The sequence below is a fragment of the Lethenteron reissneri genome, chromosome 48 (assembly GCF_015708825.2).
Source record: "Lethenteron reissneri isolate LAM-NWPU_2019-01 chromosome 48, ASM1570882v1, whole genome shotgun sequence".
Taxonomy (NCBI): domain Eukaryota; kingdom Metazoa; phylum Chordata; class Hyperoartia; order Petromyzontiformes; family Petromyzontidae; genus Lethenteron; species Lethenteron reissneri.
In genome coordinates this window covers 378,881-402,841 of record NC_083826.1, presented here as the reverse complement: position 1 = coordinate 402,841, position 23,961 = coordinate 378,881, and the positions used below count along the sequence as shown (strand labels likewise).

The window sequence follows — 23,961 nt, the reverse complement described above, 5'->3', positions numbered from 1 at the left end:
AGAGGAGCTGTACACCCCGAGCTGCCACTGCTATTCAGAGTGGCCTGAAGTCAAATGTATCGTTCCGGATGACCGCTGCAAAATATTATTAAGAGTTTTGATTATCGTGTGCTGATCTTTAAGGGTGCATTGAACATTGTTGATACTGCTACTGATACTCCTGCTGTTATGGAGTGACTCATGCAGCCAGCTATGGCTGCAAAGTTAGGTGGTACATGTTATGTATATATCGTTTATTGTTACATTTGAATCACAGTTCCGATGATCACTGTTACTTTGTTTTTATAGCTTTATTTTGGTGATTTTTAAAACGTGTTGGTTTAGCCATGTTTGTTGTATTTAAGAGTTAGCCTGATAGCTTTAATATAAATTGTCTTATGGTTGTTATTGTTTGACTTGCATCCTACTGGGATTTTTGCACAAAGCGTTGATATACGTTGTTTTTTCTGGAAGACTTTGCTGTTTTTTCCTGGATTTTTCTGTTGCGCGTAATCACTTAGATGTTTCTTGTTAATGTTTTTGTTTGTTGCGGTTGCACCCAAGTCAAGAGTCGCATGGCTCACAGGGTTATACCTCATAAATTAAACTGAAATGAAACTTATATCGCTGAGAACCATTCGTTACTGTTCACTGTTGATGCCTCCACTCATATTGAGGGGGGACTCTATTCGTTCTGGAAGGTATCTGTTATTTATATTAATATTTGATTTGTCTAGGCCCTAGGATATGATTGATTCGTTATACACAATGACAGAAGCCAACCTTATTAACATTCTTAGATATCTCGCATGTAACGGATGGATTTGACACACTTAACCACACAGCCAGTTTTCTATTTTTCAAATACAGTACGAACACATCTCATTAAAGACCGGAGTACCAGATATTGAATATACAACTGACACTCGGTCCATAGAATACAAATTATCACAAAAGGCTATAATAAAATTGCCTAAGTTAAGGCGTGTGCAATGTGATGCTTATAATAAGGCAAACAATGCAACAAAGGCCGTCAGTCGGCCTTAGTCTGTTGCAGATGGTCTCACGCTCGCGTTGAGAAGGTGACACGGCATCCACCTCCTCTGTGCTGGTTAATGTGCAGTCGTCGCACTGCCTCGAGCAGAGGATGCAACTGGTGACTTGCCAGGTGTGGTAAAACCTTGACGACGTTTAGATGATGACCTTTCTTCAACATCCGACTGTACAGCCGTATCTTCACTGTGATCATTATTCACGAGCTTGCTGTTTTACAGTTACTTTTTGTTTCGCTCTTGTCATCCACGGCACGCGACATTGTAGCACACAGTTCAGTACAATGTGAACGTCTCTCGGTTTAACACGTAGCCTTTCGCCACCAATACACCGGTGTGTTGGAGTCGTCAATAATTGGCACGGTTTGTTTACGTGACACATCTCACTAATTGGCTGTCGGACGGTGGCGGGTTTAAGGACACATTTACGCAATCCAAGCAAGCAAAAACACTTTTATTATAGATTATAGTACTCCGTTTGAGTCTCTTTAATAGCACTTTCCGTATGTCTCGGCTCGATATTATTCAACAACCGCAAAACTTAACATTTTCTTTCAGAATCTGCACTGCTTTACCACTTTAGCTCCGAGTGGTTATTCGGCGATTCAGCCGATTCAGCCATTATCGTGCAATGCACTACTTCAAACGAAATAAGTCTCACTATGAGATCTCTTTTACCAGTGGCAAAATATAGTAGTAGGTTTTTACCCTTTTAAACTGGTACAAAACTGACACCTTTATTCAAGGCATCATGTTTGCAATAACCACAACACAAGTAGTCAAAAAAGCAAACAAAAAGAAGCAACTCTGATAATGATAAATGCTTACCCCGAGCTCTCAAGACTGATATTACACTGTGTTTGAGTTGTACGCCTTCTGGTGTCATCTGGTCCAACACCAATGGGGACTAGGCTCTAAAGAAAGCCGTCTCGGGTGTGGACCAATCAACTTCAAGGACAGTGCATATTATTATCATTATCAGAGTTGCTTCTTTTTGTTTGCTTTTTTGACTACTTGTGTTGTGGTTATTGCAAACATGATGCCTTGAATAAAGGTGTCAGTTTTGTACCAGTTTAAAAGGGTAAAAACCTACTACTATATTTTGCCACTGGTATAAGAGATCTCATAGTGTAAATGCTTACCCCGAGCTCTCAAGACTCTGATATTGCACTGTGTTTGAGTTGTATGCCTTCTGATGTCATCTTGTACAACACCAATGGGGACTAGGCTCTAAAGAAAGCCGTCTCGGGTGTGGACCAATCAACTTCAAGGACAGTGCATATTATTATCATTATCAGAGTTGCTTCTTTTTGTTTGCTTTTTTGACTACTTGTGTTGTGGTTATTACAAACATGATGCCTTGAATAAAGGTGTCAGTTTTGTACCAGTTTAAAAGGGTAAAAACCTACTACTACTGAAATAAGTCTCATGAGCACGGGAATGCACGCTACCCGGCCAATAGGAACATAAAGGTTACCTCTCACTCTATGGCCCCCTCTGGGCTCTCTCTGAGTTTTTTCACTCGTTCTAGGAATTGTATGGACCCCTTTACTGACACTTTTTCCAACGTAGCTGATTAATATACAGTGAGGGAAACAGTATTTGATCCCCTGCTGATTTTGTACGTTTGCCCACTGACAAAGAAATGATCAGTCTATAATTTTAATGGTAGGTTTATTTGAACAGTGAGAGACAGAATTACAACAACAAAATCCAGAAAAACGCATGTCAAAAATGTTATAAATTGATTTGCATTTTAATGAGGGAAATAAGTATTTGACCCCCTCTCAATCAGAAAGATTTCTGGCTGAGATTAGGAGCACACTTTTAAAGGGAGTGCTCCTAATCTCAGGTTGTTACCTGTATAAAAGACACCTGTTCACAGACGCAATCAATCAATCAGATTCCAAACTCTCCACCATGGCCAAGACCAAAGAGCTCTCCAAGGATGTCAGGGACAAGATTGTAGACCTACACAAGGCGGGAATGGGCTACAAGACCATCGCCAAGCAGCTTGGTGAGAAGGTGACAACAGTTGGTGCGATTATTCACAAATGGAAGAAACACAAAAGAACTGTCAATCTCCCTTGGCCTGGGGCTCCATGCAAGATCTCACCTCGTGGAGTTGCAATGATCATGAGAACGGTGAGGAATCAGCCCAGAACTACACGGGAGGATCTTGTCAATGATCTCAAGGCAGCTGGGACCATAGTCACCAAGAAAACAGTTGGTAACACACTACGCCGTGAAGGACTGAAATCCTGCAGCGCCCGCAAGGTCCCCCTGCTCAAGAAAGCACATATACATGCCCGTCTGAAGTTTGCCAATGAACATCTGAATGATTCAGAGGACAACTGGGTGAATGTCTTGTGGTCAGATGAGACCAAAATGGAGCTCTTTGGAATCAACTCAACTCGCCGTGTTTAGAGGAGGAGGAATGCTGCCTATGACCCCAAGAACACCATCCCCACCGTCAAACATGGAGGTGGAAACATTATGCTTTGGGGGTGTTTTTCTGCTTAGGGGACAGGACAACTTCACCGCATCAAAGGGACGATGGACGGGGCCATGTACTGTAAAATTTTGGGTGAGAACCTCCTTCCCTCAAGCCAGGGCATTGAAAATGGGTCGTGGATGGGTATTCCAGCATGACAATGACCCAAAACACACGGCCAAGGCAACAAAGGAGTGGCTCAAGAAGAAGCACATTAAGGTCCTGGAGTGGGCTAGCCAGTCTCCAGACCTTAATCCCATAGAAAATCTGTGGAGGGAGCTGAAGGTTCGAGTTTCCAAACATCAGCCTCGAAACCCTAATGACTTGGAGAAGATCTGCAAAGAGGAGTGGGACAAAATCTCTCCTGAGATGTGTGCAAACCTGGTGGCCAACTACAAGAAACGTCTGACCTCTGTGATTGCCAACAAGGGTTTTGCCACCAAGTACTAAGTCAAGTTTTGCAGAGGGGTCAAATACTTATTTCCCTCATTAAAATGCAAATCAATTTATAACATCATCTTGGTTCTTTCGGTAAAGTCACGTAGAAGGGAAGTAATAAAATAATAAAACATAATAAAATAATTCTCACGGCGTTTCGGCCACAACGCAAGTAGCCGTCTTCAGGTGAAGAATGAAACACTGCCAAGCTTGGAGCGTATATATAAGCTGGGTTGGAGGTGGAAGAAGAGCGCCTTGACAAAATAATTTGCATATCAAGAGGAATTTAGCATATTTATGGGAAATGCGTAGGAGGTGGGCGGGGGGGTTTTCAAAGTCATATTATGCCCATGCATTATGCAGGATTAGCAGCATCAGAGGGAGGGGGTAGCATTAACAAAGGGAGGGAATGTTAATAGTATGTAGGAGCCACGAAACATGTCAATGGGAGAGCGGTGGGAGGAGGCCCGCAGCGGAGCAAATAATGCATTCCCTTCCACCGCTCTCCCATTGACATGTTTCGTGGCTCCTACATACAATTAACATTCCCTCCCTTTGTTAATGCTACCCCCTCCCTCTGATGCTGCTAATCCTGCATAATGCATGGGCATAATATGACTTTGAAAACCCCTCCGCCCACCTCCTACGCATTTCCCATAAATATGCTAAATTCCTCTTGATATGAAAATTCTTTTGTCAAGGCGCTCTTCTTCCACCTCCAACCCAGCTTATGTATACGCTCCAAGCTTGGCAGTGTTTCATTCTTCACCTGAAGACGGCTACTTGCGTTGTGGCCGAAACGTCGTGAGAATTATTTTGATGTTTTATTTTTATTATTTTATTACTTCCCTTCTACGTGACTTTACCGAAAGAACCAAGAAGATGAATCCCTCCAGTCACGAAAGCTTTAAATCGAAATTCAATTTATAACATTTTTGACATGCGTTTTTCTGGATTTTATTGTTCTTATTCTGTCTCTCACTGTTCAAATAAACCTACCATTAACATTTTACACTGATCATTTCTTTGTCAGTGGGCAAACGTACAAAATCAACAGGGGATAAAATTTTCCCTCACTACTAATTTTCTGAATGGACTCATAATTCTCGTTCTGCTCCCTCCCTCGCACTTTGGAATTCCCTCCCATCGTTCCTTTTCCCAAGCTCTTATAACCTTGCTCAATATTACATCTTTGATAGTGGCGTGATGTTTTCCTCCTCGCCTAGTATGCAGGAGGTCGGGGGTTCAATCCCGACCTTAACATCTGTATGCTGGTCGTTTAAGATTTTAAGCCATTGGGCAAGTGCTCAGAAATTGTGTGAAAAATAAAAACTTCAGAACTGGTTTAGACTTTCAGTGTCTCATCAGCAGTCAGGCTTGCTTAACCTTGTACATACAATCCGTTGTGATTGAGGTGATTGTGGGCTGTGAAGACCAGGGGCCCGTGTGAGAACCCAGCTGGGGAGGAAGGTGGTATGGAGGGAAGGATTAGGTGCAAGTTGATCATATGCTAATGAGCTGTGTGTATGACCCTGTCCATGTATCTGGAACTACACACATTTGTGAAAATCACGACATATGCAAAATATCTATCACAGACATAAACTCTCATTTACGAATGTGACACAAGACATGAAGCGTATATCGACGTGTGTGTTTCTGCAAGTGTGCATCTGTGTATTTATATGGCTGTGTATGCCTGTCGCTGAGGTAAGGATTAAGGGAGTGTGAGCAGAGGGTATGTATGTTTGCCTGTGTGTATGTAGTTAGATCCGTGTATGTGACGCACTAGTATCCCTCTACCTTTGGACTTTTTTTTACCAAATACCATAGTGGAAATGTAAAGTAGTAACTTGGCGGGAGACGACTTTGACGGGTAGCACACTCTTTATTAACACCAACTTATATTACACGGGTGGCTAACTGCAGCCTAACCCACGGGGTTCCCCTGGCTACACCCACACGGGCTCTTACGCCCCGTAGCTTCTCGGAACCCACCCGGCTGGGTTATCAGTCTCGACTCTGGGTTCCACAGCCTCGTCCCACATGGACGTCAGACCACGGGTCCCACAGCCTCACCTCTGAGCCGCACAGGGTCCCGGCCCTTACAAGGACAGCGGGACTAGGGGTCTCAGGGCCCTACCTCTTCAACTCCGTCTTCGATCTTCAACTGGTTATCTACTCCCCGAGTGCTCCCGCGCGTCCCCCTTTATAGTCCTCCATGCGGACGTCGCTGAGAGCACCCACCCCAGTTGACCAATCACTGCGCGCTGCCCACGATCCTATTTCCCACATTGTGTCAGCGCGCACAACCACGCACCCCGCGCCGCCCCGTGATCCATCACTGTCGGCGCGCGTCAACACCACCACACGCGATGTAGCCACACCCGGCGCGCTCACACACATGCCCCCCCCTTGTCAGCGCGTACCGCCACTACAGAAACACCCAATTAAGCTTGTGCTGGATATCCCCCTGGAAAAGGTAGGGATTTTCAACAGGTCTTACATCTCTGCTTTATTGTCCTGGTCAAGGCCTATGATACCATTAACAAACTAGAGCTCCGATTATTCTTAGCGCTTTTGGGGTATCTACCTCTCGACTCACAATCATTAAAGACCTCTATGACTTGGAGTCGGAGCCATTTCCTGTCCACCTTGGGGTGCGACAGGGATGTCCTCTGGCCCTTACACTATTTAGCATATTTTTTGACCGTGTAGTTCAATACTTTTTACATGGCTGCACCAGAGGAATTTCCTTCAGGTACTGATACAATGGAGGATGATCGATGAGCCGGGGCAGTCAAGGGATGGCTCCCTATTGGTCAACCATGTTATGTATGCTGGTAATTTCTGCTCTCTCTGCGGAGTTGAATACTCTGCTCAAGAACCTGGTGCATGTTACAAAGAGATGGGGCCTTACCATCAGTCCCACAAAAATGACGCACCTGCCTGAGTATTTTATGTTATCAAACACTCCACCCCCTCCACTCCCCATGAGTGAAGGTGGAGAAAATAGAGATGTTTTCTAACCTCGCCAGTGTCCTTTGACCAGCTCCGGTTTGGCAGCAGAGTTCTCACTCCGAGTCAGTAGTGTGGCATTGTATTTTCATCAGTTACACAATGCTGTGTGGAAACTACCTGACATATCGCTTCATATGAATCCCCAAGTCTTCTCGGCTACAGTTATGCCCTCCCTTGTATATGCTTGCGAGAGATGTACCCCCCTTTGAAATAACAACTGTGCCGTTTTGAAACATTCAGGCTGGCGTGCCGACAAGCCATCCTGGGTTTAATCAGACTGGATTGTGTGAGGAGCTCACAGATCCTTGAAATATGTGGACAGTCCCATCAGTGAGCTTCTCCAGCAGGAAAGACTGCATTGGCTGGGTCATGTAGCCCACACACCCAGCCACCGCATGCCCAAACAGCTTTTGTTTGGCTATATCGAGGGGGCTAAGTAGGTCTGGAACGGGCTAGAAAAGACATGGATTGATGCAGAAGGATGTGGAGCTGTTTGACCTTGCTGATGACACCAGTGGTGTCAAGATCGGTCTCTGTGGAGGAGGCACGTGAGGAGGCTACTAGGCAGTTGTAGGCAGCCGTCCTCCAACAGCAGGGGAGGAGTTATGGCTCACAACAACGAGCAGATTGCCTGAGAGTTAGAACGCAACAACTTGGCACAGTAGGGAGATGGTGCATCTGTCAGTTATCTCAGTCAACTCAAAACCCTTGGATCTGTCCCGGGATCTCCAGCCAGGGATCATTCGACAATTAAAGTGGCTTCAAAGTACACCTAGCCTGGCAGAAGCGTTGTGGTGATGCCATTGTCACTTAGTGACGAATGGCGACTGTTCTAGTTATTGCTTCGTGTATGTGTCTCTATTCCCATGTCTGTATTTCTATATCTGTTTCTGTTGGTTTGTGTGTTTCCATGTCAGTATGTATATCTTTTTGGCTGTATTTCAGTGTGTCTGCGCCTTTGTTAGTATATGTATGTGCCTGTGTCAATGTGTTTATCACTTTTTCTCAATCTGTGTTCGTCACTGTGTATGCCAATCTGTCTTCTTTGTGTGTATATCTGTCCCTTTGTTTCTCTACGTCTGTGTATATCTCTCCATATTTCCTTGTCTGTGTGTCTCAGTATCGCTGCCTCTGTTTCCATGTGTCGGCCCCTCCTTTCCCCCTTTCCATAATACTCCCTCCACTTACTGTGTGCCCTTTGCTCATGTAGAACTTCCTCCCAGAAACCACAAGTTTGCACTCATTCTGTGAAATGTTACATTTGTAAAAAATAGTTTTCCATTGTGTTTGAAGGGTATTTATTTAACTCTCCCATCTTACATTCCTCTAGATCAGCGGTTCCTAACCTTTTAGAGTGTGCAGACCCCTTTTCAACCTCCAAACATTTCCCGGACCACACATGCTACTAGTTATTTCAAATCGTACATTTCCTATATGAGGATTTTTATTAGGATTTGTATTATTTTGTTTATTATCATAGGTTGGGAACTGCTGCTCGAGATATGAGTTTGATTACATTCAAGCAGAAAGAGTTGTTTACAGTGCTACATTTTTTTCTCATTTTCATCACTTTCAGTCACGGGGTTTACAATTATAAACAGTAAAAATGTATCCACTAATTCAAATAAAAAATGAACATCCTTTTATTTTCATTCAATGCATTGTGACTGGAAATTCACAACATGTTAATATATATAATTTGGTTCTTTCGGTAAAGTCATGTAGATAGAAAAAAAATTTTTTACTTTTTTTTCTATCTACATGACTTTACCGAAAGAAACAAAGAATATGAATTCCAGTCACGAAAGTTTTAAGTCAAAATGTTAATATATCTTGTTTTACGAGGGTTACATTATTGTAAGGGGTGGAGCATGCAGTGCTGTGGTAAGCGCACTGTGCTTTAAACCAAGCAACCTGAGTTTGATTCCCTGCCACGGTCAACATCAGTGGTGAGTAATATCAGAAACAATTCTCTCCTCCCCGTGCCATTCGTCAACCCAGTATGAAGTATGGTCAAAAATTTTCCATGACCGACATGGTTTGGAGCCGCCTTCATCCAGCAATGGATTGACCAAGGGATGCGTACTTTATAAGTTTTAACTCCAGAGTTAGTGGTGGAGTTGATTTACTAAGTGCATGTTGAGGTTATTTGGATATCAAACTGGACTTAAGGAGTTGGTTATTATGATTCCAACACTGGCATCATGGAACTACAGGTGACAGGGAGCAGATTATTTTGGTGTTGGCAGCATTCCTACATCAGGGGTGCCGAATAAGGATAATTGAGTGATACGATAATGTTAATTGGATGTCAGCAGGAATTAACAATCTTAAGGGCTTGAAATATTGATGCCTACATTTTATGTGGTCATTACCATATTTTTTTAGCAGAGCGCTGTGTTGTGTGGATGCCACGTTTGTAGTTCTATGTGGTATTAACCTTAATAAATGACAGTGTAATTGAAAGTTTACAATTCTTGAATTGAAACTGGAAAGTTGATGACTAATCCTGGGACAATAAGAAAGTGAGGCTATAGGAACATAATTAAATCAAAGCTATGCCTGGTTCGTGTCATTGTGTGTGGGATTTGAGGGATTTTTTCCTGTTTTCTTCGTATAGAATTGTCAATCGGTGTAATTACCAAGTGTCCCTAGAATTACTCAAAAAATGAAGCTATGTATGTGTGCAAGGAAAATTCTACCATATTCTGTACCTATTTTAAATTGCCTGCTAGAAATAAAGTTGTATGACTGTGTTTGCTTAGCATTTGGACAATTGGACATGGAGGACATCATTGGCAAGTGATTTCTGAACTGGTCCTGGGTCTGCCTTTTCCCTTCACTGACCTGCACTGACCAGTGTGAAATATGATCAAACAACCACCATGACCGACGTGGTATGGGGTTTTTATGTATGTTTAACTTCTTTCGCACCGTACATAGCCAACCATGTTTCTCAGAGGTGCGGGGGAAGGACAACAAACGAAACACAAAAATAAGTTCTAAAGAAATAAGTTTTCAATATATATTTAGAAGTGCGTAGCTCCAGTGGCTTCCGAATATCGGAAGGAAGAGCATTCCAGACGGCCGCAGAAGTGCATCTGAAAGAACGCGATGTGGCAACCATATTTGTTCGATGGTTAGCTGCTGCGAGGATGACTGGAGTTCACTTGTAATGGTTTATGCTCCTTGACTACAGCAAGGATTTGTGGTTCATTTGTGGCCAGCACGTTGTGTGTAATGAGTGCGACCTCATTATGTATTCATTTGGAAACCCAAGTTAATACCTTCATCCCGCAGTAGATTCTAAAAGGGGCTGTATATTATCGTTAAAATGCCATGGGCTTAGACAAACTGTCTTTTTTTGTCCATGCTGTGATTGCAATGGCACACCAGGTTTTGTGTAACAAACCATTGACTTATGAATTAATAAGCCATATTTTCTAAAACTATAAGTAGTGCACAGCCCTTTGAAATATCCCGCTGAATGAAGGCCTCCCCATACCGAATCAGTTGTGGGGATTGTGAAGTGTTGCTATCCACTGTAGCACTACTCCAGTCCCCCCTTCCCACTCCCATATTGATTTTGAAATTTTGACTAGAGCTGCTGAGCTGTCATGTAAGAAAAAGGGACGCCTGTGCTGTTAAAAGTTTAGTTATTCCACACATTTGTTAGAATTCATGCCGTGTTAAATTTTAGAATAAAATGGAAGGTGGGATGCAGTATTCTGGTAATGCAGTGTTCTTCACAAATATTTAGAGGGAAGCCACTTTTGCCAATAAAACATTAGTATGAGGGCCACCACACATTTGAAACCATCAGTTTTGACAGCATCATTGGGTGTTTTCACATTTGTATATTGTGGGGGCCGCACGTCAGGGCCGCACTCAAGGCCACCAGGGGCTGTCAGTGGCCCACAGGCCTTGCAGTGAAGAACACTGGTAATGTACTCGTACACACAGTGTCGCCAGGGTGGGCTTCCCCATGTGTAAATTAAAGTTTGGGCAGTATTTTTCTTCAGAGACCAGTTTATATAGTACAATCACTCGGACCTTCCGTACTCACAAAATCATATACATGTTTGGCTGTTTTGTCAGTCTACTGCTCTATGTCGGCCTCCCCACGCCCTACAGGTTGGGACTGTTGTTTCACCACACTTTACCGCGCTAGTCAGGTAGGGAGGACAAGTTGTGGCATAAAAGTACCACACAGCCATGGATGTTCTTGCATTGCCCCCTGCTGATACAATTGCTCAGTAGCAGCTTACAACACCTGTTCTATGCTTGAAAATCAAGATCGAGACGTGGCCAAAGTCGTTGATTTCACCACACCTTGCAATCCCTTTCTACAATTTGCCAGATCACGGCAGCTCGGTTAACACACAAAATCATATACCAACACTTCACATGATTTAGCGTATTGTTAACACCAAACAAACCAAACCTTTGTCAAACCCATTGGTAACTTCTCACATACAAAATAACTTAAAAGATCGACCAGCTTCGCCTCCAAGTTACTGGTTTATGGGTGTGTAAAGTAGGAGCCGACACCAGATTGCAGGGGTCTCGTCCTTTATTCTTTTCCTTCCATCCACACCTGTCCCCAGCCGTCCCAATATCGTTCCCGCCAAAGGCCCCTTCTTCCCGCCCGTTCTCTCCTTATATCTCCTCGATCACCCCTCCCACTAACCCATCTATTGGTGGGAATCCTACCCCTGACACCCCTACATCACCCCCCCCCCCCCCCCCCCCCCCGGAGAAAAAATAACCGTCCTCGGTTCTGCCTCCCCCATGGACCATTTAAATCTCCCCATGCCTCCCACCACTGACAGTGACGACAGCCCTTACCCCCCCCCACAACCATACAATGCAACATAACACAATTAAATCAAATGCGCGGCCTGCCCAGGTCTCCAGCCAGCATCCCGTAACAGCCTGGACATCCACAGGCAGCAGATGACCGTGGCGGCCCCCTCCTTCGAAGGCCCTCTCGTCGCGGTCCCTGGTTCGGTGGTGCCGGTGTCGCCTTGCCTGGCGCCGCTGTCTCTCCGGCCCCCGCTCGTGCTGCCGCTCCGTCAGGCCTCACATGGGGTGCTGTAGGTGACAACGGAACACAGGGCACCGAACCCCCTGCCGGTTGGCGCGTGGTGGTTGGCGACCTTGGCCTGGGTAGGGATGATGATGATGTTGGTGGTGATGTTGGTGAAGATGACGGTGGAGAGATGTATGGCTTAAGGCGGGTGGGTTGTACAAACCATCGTTGCTTACCCAGTTGGACCTGGACGCACTGCGGTCGGAGTGCTTTAATGACCTCGACCGGCCCTTTCCAGGGTCGGTGCAGCTTTGGTGAGAGGCCAACCGGCACCTGAGGACAGTGTAGCCATGCCTGGTCCCCGACTTTAAAGGGCTTGGCTGTCACTGTCCTCTCCCGTATCCATACATTACTCTCTTGGCTCGTGGCCGATGCGGCCTCGGCTGCTTGGCGGGCCTCTCTCAAATAAATGAGGGAGGTCTTTAGTGCCTTCGGCCATGCGTCGGCTCTTGCGGGAATGTCCGTCAGCTGCACCTCAATAGGCGGAACGGGATCCCGTCCGTACATCAGGAAAAACGGCGAGAACCCCGTCGCCGCGTGTGGGGCCACCCTGTACGCCGCTAAGACAGATGGAATGTGGAGGTCCCAGTCGGAATGGTTTTCGTCCACCACTTGGGACAGCATGGCCGCTATGGTGCGGTTAAGCCGCTCTACCATCCCATCGGTCTGGGGATGATACGGAGATGTTCGGACCTTTTTAGTGCCCAGGATAGAGCAGACGTCCTTCAATAGCTGTGAGGAGAAATTCCTGCCCTGATCCGTGAGCAACCGCTCCGGTGCCCCCTTATCAAGGACATAGCCTCCCACGAAGGCATCGGCGATGGTCTGTGCCGTTTGGTCCGGGAGGGCCCACGCCATCGGCCACCTCGTGCAGTACTCGACTCCGACCAACAGGTATTTATTTCCCCGTGGCGTGACCGGCAGTGGTCCCAGGATGTCCAACGCAACCAATTCGTTGACCCTGGTCACCGTGATGGGCTGTAGGGGCGCCCGGCTTACCCGGGGTGGCGGCTTTCGCCGCGCACATTCGACGCAGGTAGCGACCCATCGATGCACGTCAGCGGTCATACCTGGCCAAAAGTACCGACTCTGTAATGTGTACAGTGTCTTCCGCCCCGCCAGGTGCAGCAGCTGGCGGCCGTGTACGTCCATAACCAATTGTTGACGCAGCGACTCCGGAACTACCAGGCATCGTCGGCGCCCTGTCGGGTCCCATCGCATGAGGAGATCCTCCCATACGATGTACTCCTTCCCCCCTGCCTCTGCTGAGGCGCGTAGTGTTCGCAGTGGGGCTTCCTCCAGCTGTAGCCGTCTCCAATCGTCCAAGGTCAGCCCCAGGTCGTGGTCGGCCAGCTGGACCTCACCCTGTGCGCCCTCCGCCGTGCGTACGGGAGCGATGACCGTCCCCTCCGGCCTCGCCTCCTAGCAGCGTGCCCTGCCTGTGGTGCATGCACAAGGGCCCTGGGGCGCCAGTCGGGACAATGCGTCTGCGTTGGCATGTCTGGTCCCTTTGCGATGCACTACTTAGTACCTGTACTCCTGCAGGCGCTCTATCCATCTGGCCAGCTGGCCCGAAGGCTGGTCGATGCGGAGCGAATACTGCAAGGCCGCGTGGTCAGTGCGGACCGTAAATTTGCGACCATACAGGTAGGGTCGGAATTGCTGCACGAAGTGAACGACTGCCAGGAGTTCCCTACGTGTGACGCAGTAGCGCTGCTCCGCTGATGAAAGCACGCGACTACCATAGGCGATAACCACCTCCCGACCCTGCTGGACTTGCGACAAAACACTGCCGATGCCCACATCGCTGGCGTCCGTGTCCAGGATAAAGGGGAGGCCAAAATCCGGAAAGGCCAATGGTGGTGCATCTGTCAGACGCGAGCGCAGCTGCTGGAATGCCTCTTCCTCCAGAGGGCCCCAATAAAACCTCTGGTTCTTCGCCGTCAACACGTGCAAGGGCTTGGCAATGGTTGCGAAGTTGGGCACAAACCGGCGGTAGTAAGAAACGAAACCCACAAACCGGCGTACCTCCGGAACCGTTGTGGGAACAGCCCAGGCCCTCACACAGGCCGTCTTTTCCGGGTCTGTAGCCACTCCAGACTCACTGACGACGTGGCCCAAGTAGCGTACCGACGACTGCATGAGGTGGCACTTCGATGGCTTGAGCTTCAAGTTCGCGTTCCGGAACCGCAGGAATACCTGACGTAATCGGTCAATGTGTTCCTCGAATGATCGGCTGAAAACAATGACGTCATCCAGGTAAATGAGGCACGTTTCCCATTGGAGGCCTGCTAAGGCCAACTCCATTATGCGTTGGAACGTTGCCGGCGCAGTCTGGAGGCCCATAGGCAGGCAGTTGAACTCGAACAGGCCCTGTGGTGTCCAGAACGCTGTTTTAGGCCGGGAGTCCGCGTCTAGTGGGACCTGCCAGAACCCGGACAACAAATCCAGCGTACTGAAAAATTTTGCTCCCGCCAGTGCATCCAATGAGTCGTCGATACGTGGTAGGGGATATGCGTCGGCCAGCGTGACGGCATTTAGGCGTCGGAAGTCCACACAGAATCTCAGTGACCCATCTGACTTCTTGACTAGGACCACCGGTGCCCCCCAGGGACTCGAGGATGGAGAAATTATGTCGGCCCACAGCATCTCCTGCACCGCTTGTTGAATGTGCCCTTTTTCCATTGGGCTCATTCTATATGTGTTTTGGCGCAGGGGTGCGGCATCTCCCGTGTTGATGTGGTGCTGCGACAGATTTGTGCGCCCTAGGTCGAACGGTCCCCGGCTGAACACGTCCAAGAACTCCTGCAATAACGAGTGCAGCTGCTGTTTCTGGTCGGGCGGCAATCCCGGCTCAGGCCCCGCCAGCTGGTCCATCCACGATTCGGCCCCTCTGTCCTCGGACTGGCTGATGCTGCCTACAAGCTCGGGCTTTGTCCCTGGGGCTCCTAGTGACAAAGGACTAACGTGGGCCAAAACTGTTCCCTCCTGCACCGTCGCTGTTCTATCGGAGGTGTTCAGCACCTGAATGAACAGATGCTGGTTCCTCTGTACAATAGTTTCGGCTCCCACCAGCGCATGGCGATCCATGGCAGCTGACGCCGGAGACACCAGGATGGGTGAGTCTGGTCGGGCTGTCACGAGGGGGGACCGATATTGCAGCGGAACCAGCATCTGGGCTGCCGGGGGAATGGAGACAGACTTACTGACCAGAGCCTGCACGTAGGGTACACCCCGGCTGGCCCCCTCCGCCTTTAGGAAATGGAGATGCGTTCCCTGGACTTCCACCCGCCCATTGGCCAGATCGATTTTCATTGGCATCCGCCTCAGAAAGTCCGTCCCCAACAGGCAGGGTACGGGCAACGTTGCGGAGACAAGGATGGGTCCTGCTACCGAAAGCTGCCCAATCTGTATCGGGGCTTCAACCTGGCCCAGGAAGCCCATGCTGCCTCCATTTGCTGCAATGAACGTTGTCTTGACGGGGACTAAAGGTCGGATTTTATCCGGCAGCATCTCGTGCATGGTGCTCGAGATGATCGTGGCTGATGCCCCCGTATCCACCAAGATACGTGCCGACACTCCCGCGATTTCACCGACCAGGACCAAGGTTCCTGACATGGCCGCTACCACCCGCCTTGCCAGCTTCCTCCATTGTGTGGCTGAGTCGGGCCACTGACCAGGCGGCGTCTCGTTATCCTGTGGTGCATGGTGAAATGATGGGGGATGGATGTGAATGGACTGAAGTGCGTCGCAGCAGGGTGAACGCGCCCTTGTTACATAGTGTGGGCTTACCCCTGGGTTGCGGGCTGGGCTCTCTATGTGGTGCAAATTGCCCCCCTTGTGGTGTGGGGGGCCCCCCCCATTGTAGGGGGCAGTGGGGACTGGGGGGTGGGCCTTCCCGTGAGCCCCTCCCTTCTCCCCTCCCTTTCCTTTGTCACGGGGGCGTGGTCCCCCTGGTTCCGTCGCGCTCTGCCGCAAAGCGGTGGCGAGGCGGCCCGTGGAACTGCTCCAGGGCGCAATGTCAATCTTGTGGGCTGCCTCCGCCCCCGGGCCGTTGCCCCTGGCAACTCGCCGGCGTCGCAGGCAACTGGTGACGTCACGCCCGCCGGCGACGTCACGCCCGCCCGCGACGTCACGCCCGCCCGCGACGTCACGCCCGCCCGCGACGTCACGCCCGGCCGCGAAACCATGCCCGCCCGCGACGTCACCTCCGCCCGCGACGTCACGTCCGCCCGCGACGTCACCTCCGCCCGCGACGTCACCTCCGCCCGCGACGTCACGTCCGCCCGCGACATCCCTCCCGGCCTCGGCGCGACTCCCGACGCGGTCTCCGGCCCCGGCGCGACTCCCGACGCGGTCTCCGGCCTCGGCGCGATCCCCGACGTGGTCCACGGCCCCGGCGCAATTCCCGGCGCGATCCGCGACACCACTTTTGGCCGCGACGTCACTCCCGGATGCAACGTCACGTCCGTTCGCGACGCCACTCCGGGTCGCGACGCCACTTCTGGTCGCGACGCAATCCCAGGCCCCAGCGCTATCCCCGGCGCGATCCCCTTCCCCCGACCCGGACAATGGGGACCGGGGAACGACACCGACGGCGCCCACCCCGAGGAGACTCCCGGTAAGTTCGCGGCGTCAGAATTATAATTGCTCGGCCCGACCGAGAGGCCGGGCGGGACGGCGTCACTCGCCTGGATCCTGTCGGCGTTCGGCCCCGGCGGGTTCCAGGTGACGTTGGCGGCCTCCGGCTCTGTGCGGCACCCCCTCGCCACATGCCCCTCTCGACCACAACGGTGGCAGACCCACGGGGCGTTCCGTCGGGGGGGCTCGGCGCGATGTTGTAGAGGCGGCTGCCAGCGACGCGGCGGTTGGTCGCGCCCCTGGTCCCTCTGCTCCGCCAGTCCCCGGATCGCCGCGTACACCTCCCGCAGCGATGGCTCCGTCTCAGACGTCGGGGGTCCGTCCCCAGCTGCCCCACAGGCAGCCTGTGGCGACGGTGCAGGTTCGGCGGTTGGTGTCGCTGGACCCAGTAGCGCCGCGGCAACGGCTCGGCTGTTCCCCCCCGCCGCGCCAGCCACCGGGCCCACGGGTGGCGCCCGGCCCATGACCTGCTCGTGGGCTTGGATGGTCCGGGCAGCCCACAGCGAGGTGCGTTCCCCCGGCGTCACCACGGGCATTATAACGCCGGCGCGGCAAGCGTAGGCGATGAGGTGCTCGACCACGAGGTCCTCGAGCGCTTCTTCAGCCAGGCGAGGGAAAGCTCTCCTCGCCAACACGAGCAGTGCACCCCTGTAGGCTAAAGGGGATTCTTTAGCCCCTCGCTGGCGATCCTGGAATCGTTTAAAGGCTCCTTCCGCCGGGCAATAGATCTCCCCCAAAGCCTCGTAGGCCGCCTGTAGCGTGGTCTTGCTGTGCGAGGGAAGGGAGGTGTAAGAGGCGAGTGCTTCCTTGCCCAGAACGGATGGCAGCGCTCGTAGTGCCTCTTCGTCTGTCCACTCGAGAGCGTGGAAGGCAGCCTCGAATCGGCGGACAAACTCCTCCCAGTCTTCTTCCTCAGCCACGAACTTGTCGACGGGCCCCAGCCGACGCGGCCGTCCGGCCACCTGCTCTCCGTGTTGGGTGGTTAGCCCTGGGGGTTTTGGCGGGACCGGCGGCGGCTGGCGTGACGAGGTTGGTTGCGGCTCTTGCCCGGCCGGCTGGTCGGCCTCCGGGTCCCGTGGCCTCTCCTCCCGTAGTATGCGTGGGGGTGGGGGTCCCGGTGCTGGCGGGCCCCCCATAGGGAGCCTCTGTAGGAGCTCCTGGAGTGCCCTCTCCACGCGGGCCATGCGGTCCTCTATGGGGTCCTCCAGGCGATCCGGGCCCCCTGCTGCTGCTTCTGATAGCAGGCCCCCTTGTTGCCCGGGATGGGAAGGATCCCCGGCCCCTGCTTCCTCCTCCCTTGGCTCTTTCCCGCGGGGATTTTTCTTTGTAGCCATGAGATCCCACCGCTACCACCAGATGTAAAGTAGGAGCCGACACCAGATTGCAGGGGTCTCGTCCTTTATTCCTTTCCTTCCATCCACACCTGTCCCCAGCCGTCCCAATATCGTTCCCGCCAAAGGCCCCTTCTTCCCGCCCGTTCTCTCCTTATATCTCCTCGATCACCCCTCCCACTAACCCATCTATTGGTGGGAATCCTACCCCTGACACCCCTACAGGTGTGCTGACAGTGTTTTGTGTCAGCGCATTGTGAAGGCAGATGTACACTGTGTGTGTTGTACACGGGTTGTGTGTGTTGTATACGTGTGCGTATGCAGTATCCAGTAACATTTTCGGCCAGAGCCAAAATTTGTGGAAAATCGGTATCTGAACAGGTTTTGTGCCATTTACATTTTGACTCTACCTTCCATAATTACTAAGTGCTGTGTGTAAAAATCAACATGAGGGAGTTAGAGGTGTGCTGTGAGCGATATTATCCCCTTCCCCCAGTCTTCTCTCCTGCCTCCACTTTATCGTGCCAGCCTTAATAGGTGCTTAACACAGCACCTGACACGAACAGTCTGGTAAAGGTTATAAACGGGGGTATCTTTATATTTAAGACATGGCTGAACAGTAGGCATTTGCCGCTTGTTGCAGAGATTTGCGGTTCCATCATAGTGGCTTCTCTGGTTAATACTGCAGATGTGTTGACCAGAATTACGTGCAGTCTGCTTGACGGTGGAGGTTAAATATCTTATGATGTTACATGAAAAAAGAGTAGGCCATGTGTGTTGGTGTAACAACCCGAATCTTGCCAAAGTTGCAAATTACACAGCAAATTGCCTGATTGAGTAAAGGCACGTCACAATATTCCCGCTACTGTGAAACCACTGCAGACTATAATAGCCTGTGAAAAATAGCGCCTTTCTCTTATGTGTCAATGGCGCAAATGTCAAATGTGCTCGATTAGAATTGTCTTTTTATGTGCAGAGTACCAAGATCTGAACTCCGCGCTTGACCAAATCAGCTCCTTCCTGGACCAGCTGGAGGAGCGGAACGACTCCTTGAATACTCGTCTCCGGGAGCTGCTGGCGTCGAACCAGCAGGAGCGACGGGGCGCGTCCAGCGAGGCCCAGGGCACTCAGCAGCAAAACGAGCGCTGATGCCACATCTACCCCCCTCATCATCGCTCACCTCCTAAGTTTTTTTAACCCTTGTTTGTTTTGCTCTCGACACATTTGCCCAGTTGGGCTGGAAGTTGGATCTTTTTCTTTCTTCAACCATACCGAAACCGAGACTGGAGGAGAGTTGAATTGGAAGTAAGAGGCTTTATCAAATTCATGGATCTTGTGTTTTGTTGACGGAGGTTTTGGTTTATTGCATTTTATGGCATCCAAGGCAAATAAAATGTAAAAATAAAATTTTAATCTAAATAAAATGTGGTTAATTTATTCCTTCAACTGCATGTGTATTTCTGTTTACGTGTTGATGAGTCGATGTCAGATATTGCCGTGACTTCAGCTGACAAAATTAGAACCACAAAGTATTGAAGTAACTTTCAAAGTATATTTGCTCATATGCACAACCTGAAATAGAGTGGTGTCACAATCTCGAGTAAACTTTAGTTTCTTTATACAAACAAAAGTGTTTTTTATTGATTTTGCGCAAGATGAGTTTGTATAGTAGTTTTACTCGTAGTTTTAGAACAATTGAGATCCATTATCTCTTGCAGGAGTGGGTTGAGAGTGGTAATAAGGGTAAAGCTGAATAAATTTGGATTCCGCGTTTAACACTGATACAATAACCTCTCGTGTGTGAATGGTTAAGTCACAGAAACAGAAGATTCCTTTATAGTCTAGAATAGATTCCAGTTCACTACTGTGTATAATTTGAATTTATTTGAATGTAAAAAAAAATCCTGTCATGTTTGTTTTAAGCACTCGTATGCATGATGAAATTAAATTCACTCACTGGTAATGTTGGTTATATGTTTGTCTCGACTACCCATCAGAAATGTGAATGTAGGTATGAACATTCCTGCTGCTGTTTGTGGAATAAATGCTCCTGGGGAATGTCGTATGTCATGAACATTGAGCACTTGACTCTGTAATGTGTTATTATTTCTCAAGTGCAGCTGTTGCTAGAATTCCATAAAATATTAAATTCGCATAATTCTAGGTACAGCTACTTTCTTTTACCCGTGGGCAGATTATCCAGAATGCTGATTAACCTCACTTGTTCACGTATTGCAGGTTTGAATTATTTGCTGCTTATGACTCATGGTCGGTGAATCATTGCCCACTTTCTTGCAAACGTGTTTGCAACTAATTGATTATTTTATGACACAATTACATACATGTATGTCTTCACTTCCAACCTATATAGGTAAACAGTTCACATTTTATACTCTTTGGTTCTTTCGGTAAAGTCACGTAGGTATAAAATAATCCCAATGGGCATACATTTTGGCCAATGGCAGTTACATTGTACGGTTTTTAGATTTGGTTTGAAACTGGAAGAAACCCACGAGGAACGGGGGAAGAAAATATAAACTCGAAATTGTAAGGTGGCCGATTGGAGTCGGTAGTTGAACCCTGGCCCTTGTTTAGAGGGTCCAAGTGTTGCCACTGCGTCATCCTGTCACACGTGGGCGTAATGGACTTCGTTTTATTGTGGTTTCTGTATCGCATTAGGTGTTTTTATTATTTTGAAAGTGCATTAGTTCAGGAGGATCATAATGTGGAAAAAAACAAATAAACGGTTTACTCCATATGGTGCCTGCCCATTGTCAATGCCATTAATAGTGAGGATGTGATCATTTTTATATTTCTCTGGACCCCATGTAGTGGCCTCGCGTACCACCAGGGTTACCTAACCAACATGGACACTAGCTAAATAACCTAACCATCATGGACACTCACTAAATAACTTGACCAACATGGACACTCGCTAAATAACCTAACCAACATGGAAACTCGCTTCAATAACTGAACCAGCATGGTGCTGTAGCGCCACCGTGTGGTCACGTGGTACAACTGCAGTGTCTGGCGCGGTGACAGCAGCAGTGGCACTGTGCGGCGTCTTCACGGCTTCATTGCAGCCAACCCGCTTGGGACTAACGCCAGGACGCCGCAGCACCAGCGACTGAATCTTGACTTGTGGTGCTGTACTTGTCCACCAGAGGGGACACGTAACACGTCAAGCGCCGGGAAATAAAAACTAAACTCTGCGGTCGATTTGCATTGCAATTCTTTATTTCTTCACGGATTTTCAAGTAACAAACTATTGCATTGACATCCCAAGCTGTCCTATATGTTTACACTGTTGAATATTTGGTGAACATCGGTGCTGAAATAGTGAAACGCACTGCATTCTCAAACAGTGCGCTTCAAATCGGCAACAATCACACCCTTCATCGACTTCAATGCAAAATGCTGCCCCGGTTCCACAAGTCACACAACAAGCAAGTGGTGTATGCCCTTCGACTCTACTCGACAGAGTCGCGCCATATACAATTCAACTCATCTCGCTGAGACACGTTTAAAGGCATATCAATTGGGATTTGGGATTGGGGTTAGGAATTAGGGTTAGGATTAGGGGTTAGGGTTATGGCTGAGGGTTAGGGTTGGGGTAGTAAGGATTAGGGCACCTATGCAGTTTTTTGCTAAAATCATCAAAATTTTCATAGCTACATTTTCCAAGAAAAAGTGAATTCCTCCCTTTTGTTTAGCATTAGTACACTATATATTGCATTAAAAGTAGGATATTTCACCATGAACATTTCATGTAAAAAAGAAGAAAATCGGCATATGCCGTTTTTGGCCAATATTGGCCACATTTTTACAGCTTTCTTTTTCAACAAAAGTGCAATCCTCGGAGTTGTTTAGCCTTATATATCCTATATATTACGTTAAAAAGTTGGAAATTTCACCATGAAATTTTCAACAAAAAAAGTTAAATCGGCATACTAACCTATTCCGTTTTTGGCCAATATTGGCCAAATTTTTACAGCTTTCTTTTTCAACAAAAGTGCAATCCTCGGAGTTGTTTAGCCTTATATATCCTATATATTACGTTAAAAAGTTGGAAATTTCACCATGAAATTTTAAACTAAAAAAATAAAATCGGCATACTAACCTATGCCGTTTTTGGCTAATATTGGCCAAATTTCCATAGCTTTATTTTTGGACAAAAGTTAATTCATCCATTGTATTTACCATTAGTATGTTATGTATTAGATTAAAAGTGGAAAATTTTACGATTAAATGTTCACGTCCCAAAAAAAAAACCCGAAACACTAACCTCTGCTGTTTATGGTCAAAATGAGCCAAATTCTCATAGCTTTATTTTTCAACAACAAGTGCATTCCTCCATTGTGTTTGCTGTAGTATTCTACATATTATGTACAAAATTAAAAATGTCACGATACATTTTTCAACTCAGAAAATCGGCACACCTTGTTTGACCAAAAAGCAAATTGGCATACTAATCTATGCCGTTTTTGTACAAAATTGTGTTTGGGTTTGGGTGAAGGTTAGGGGGTAGGGTAAGAGGTTAGAGAAAAGGGTTAGGGCAAGGGGTTTGGGGTTAGGGTGAATGTTAGGGGTTGGAGGTAGGGGTTAGGGTTTAGGGTTAGGGCTTAGGGTTAGCGTTAGAGTTTAGGGTTAGGGGTTAGGAGTTAGGGGTTAGGGTTTAGCGTTAGGGCTAGGGGATAGGGTTCAGAATTTAGGGTTAGCAGTTAGGGTTAGGGGTTAAGGTTAGGGGTTATGGTTAGGGTAGGATTAGGGGAGGATTAGGGTCAATGTTAGGGTTAGTGTTAAGGGGTTAGGGGTTATGGTTAGGGTAGGATTATGGGAGGATTAGGGTCAATGTTAGGGTTAGTGTTAAGGGATTAGGGGTTATGGTTAGGGGTTATGGTTATGGGTTAGGGGTTAGGGTTAGGGGAGGATTAGGGTCAATGTTAGGGTTAGTATTAGGGGTTAGGGTTAGTGTTAGTGTTTAGGTGTTAGGGGATAGGGTTCGGGTTTCGGGTTAGGGGTTAGTGTTGGGGATAGCGTCAGGGCTCAATTATTCTGACTCACTACTCTCCGACACATCTGGCAAAAACATGACCAAGCTGCAGCGAGTACAACATCCTTGGGCAGGCGTCATGACGGGTACTGCAAAATACGACAATGTCTGTCCAGTGCTCACCGAAATGCTTTGGCTTCCTGTTACCGAACTCATACATGAAAAGGTTGCACGCATTGCATACAAAGCGCTTGCCACAAATGAACCCAAATACCTTGCTGGTATCATCAAAGAGCATCAACCATCACGCAAACTCTGGTCATCCTCGCAGCAGCTTCTGGCAAGTCATCGAATGAAGACGGTCTCTGCATTGCACGCGTTTAGATGCACTTGTGCAGCAGTCTGGAATGTTCTTCCGATATTAGGAAGTCACTGGAGCAGCGCATTATTTATTTATTTACATTGAAAATACATTGTCTCTAGGACTGCTTTTTGTGCTGAGTTTGTTGTCCGATGCGCTTGGTTGGCTATGTATACTAACCTATGCCGTTTTTGGCCAAAATTGGTCAAATTTTTACAGCTTTTTCAACAAAAGTGCAATCCTCGGGGTTGTTTTGCCTTATATATCCGATATATTACGTAAAAAAGTTGGAAATTTCACCATAAAATTTTCAAGTAAAAAAAGAAAATCGGCATACTAATCTATGCCGTTTCTGGCCAATAGTGGCCAAACTTTCACAGCTTTATTTTTGGACAATAGTTCATTCCTCTATTGTATTTAGCCTTATTATGCTATGTATTAGATTAAAAGGGGAAAATTTCACGATGAAATGTTTACGTCCCACAAAAAGAAAATCGGCATACTAACCTATGCCGTTTTTGGCCAATATTGGCCAAATTTTTACAGCTTTCTTTTT

At 48.2% G+C, this 23,961-nt stretch overlaps 1 protein-coding gene across 2 annotated transcripts in view; it reads left to right on the top strand.

Annotated features, from left to right (window-relative positions):
• BBLN (bublin coiled coil protein) overlaps positions 1 to 20,128 on the top strand; it is a 32,422-nt gene extending 12,294 nt beyond the window's left edge. For both annotated transcript variants that reach the window (XM_061571536.1, XM_061571537.1), the window contains exon 2: positions 19,025 to 20,128. In XM_061571536.1, the coding sequence (XP_061427520.1) occupies positions 19,025 to 19,197 (173 nt within the window). In that variant the 3' untranslated portion in view covers positions 19,198 to 20,128. The remainder of the gene's footprint in view (positions 1 to 19,024) is intronic.
• The last annotated feature ends 3,833 nt before the right edge of the window (positions 20,129 to 23,961 follow it).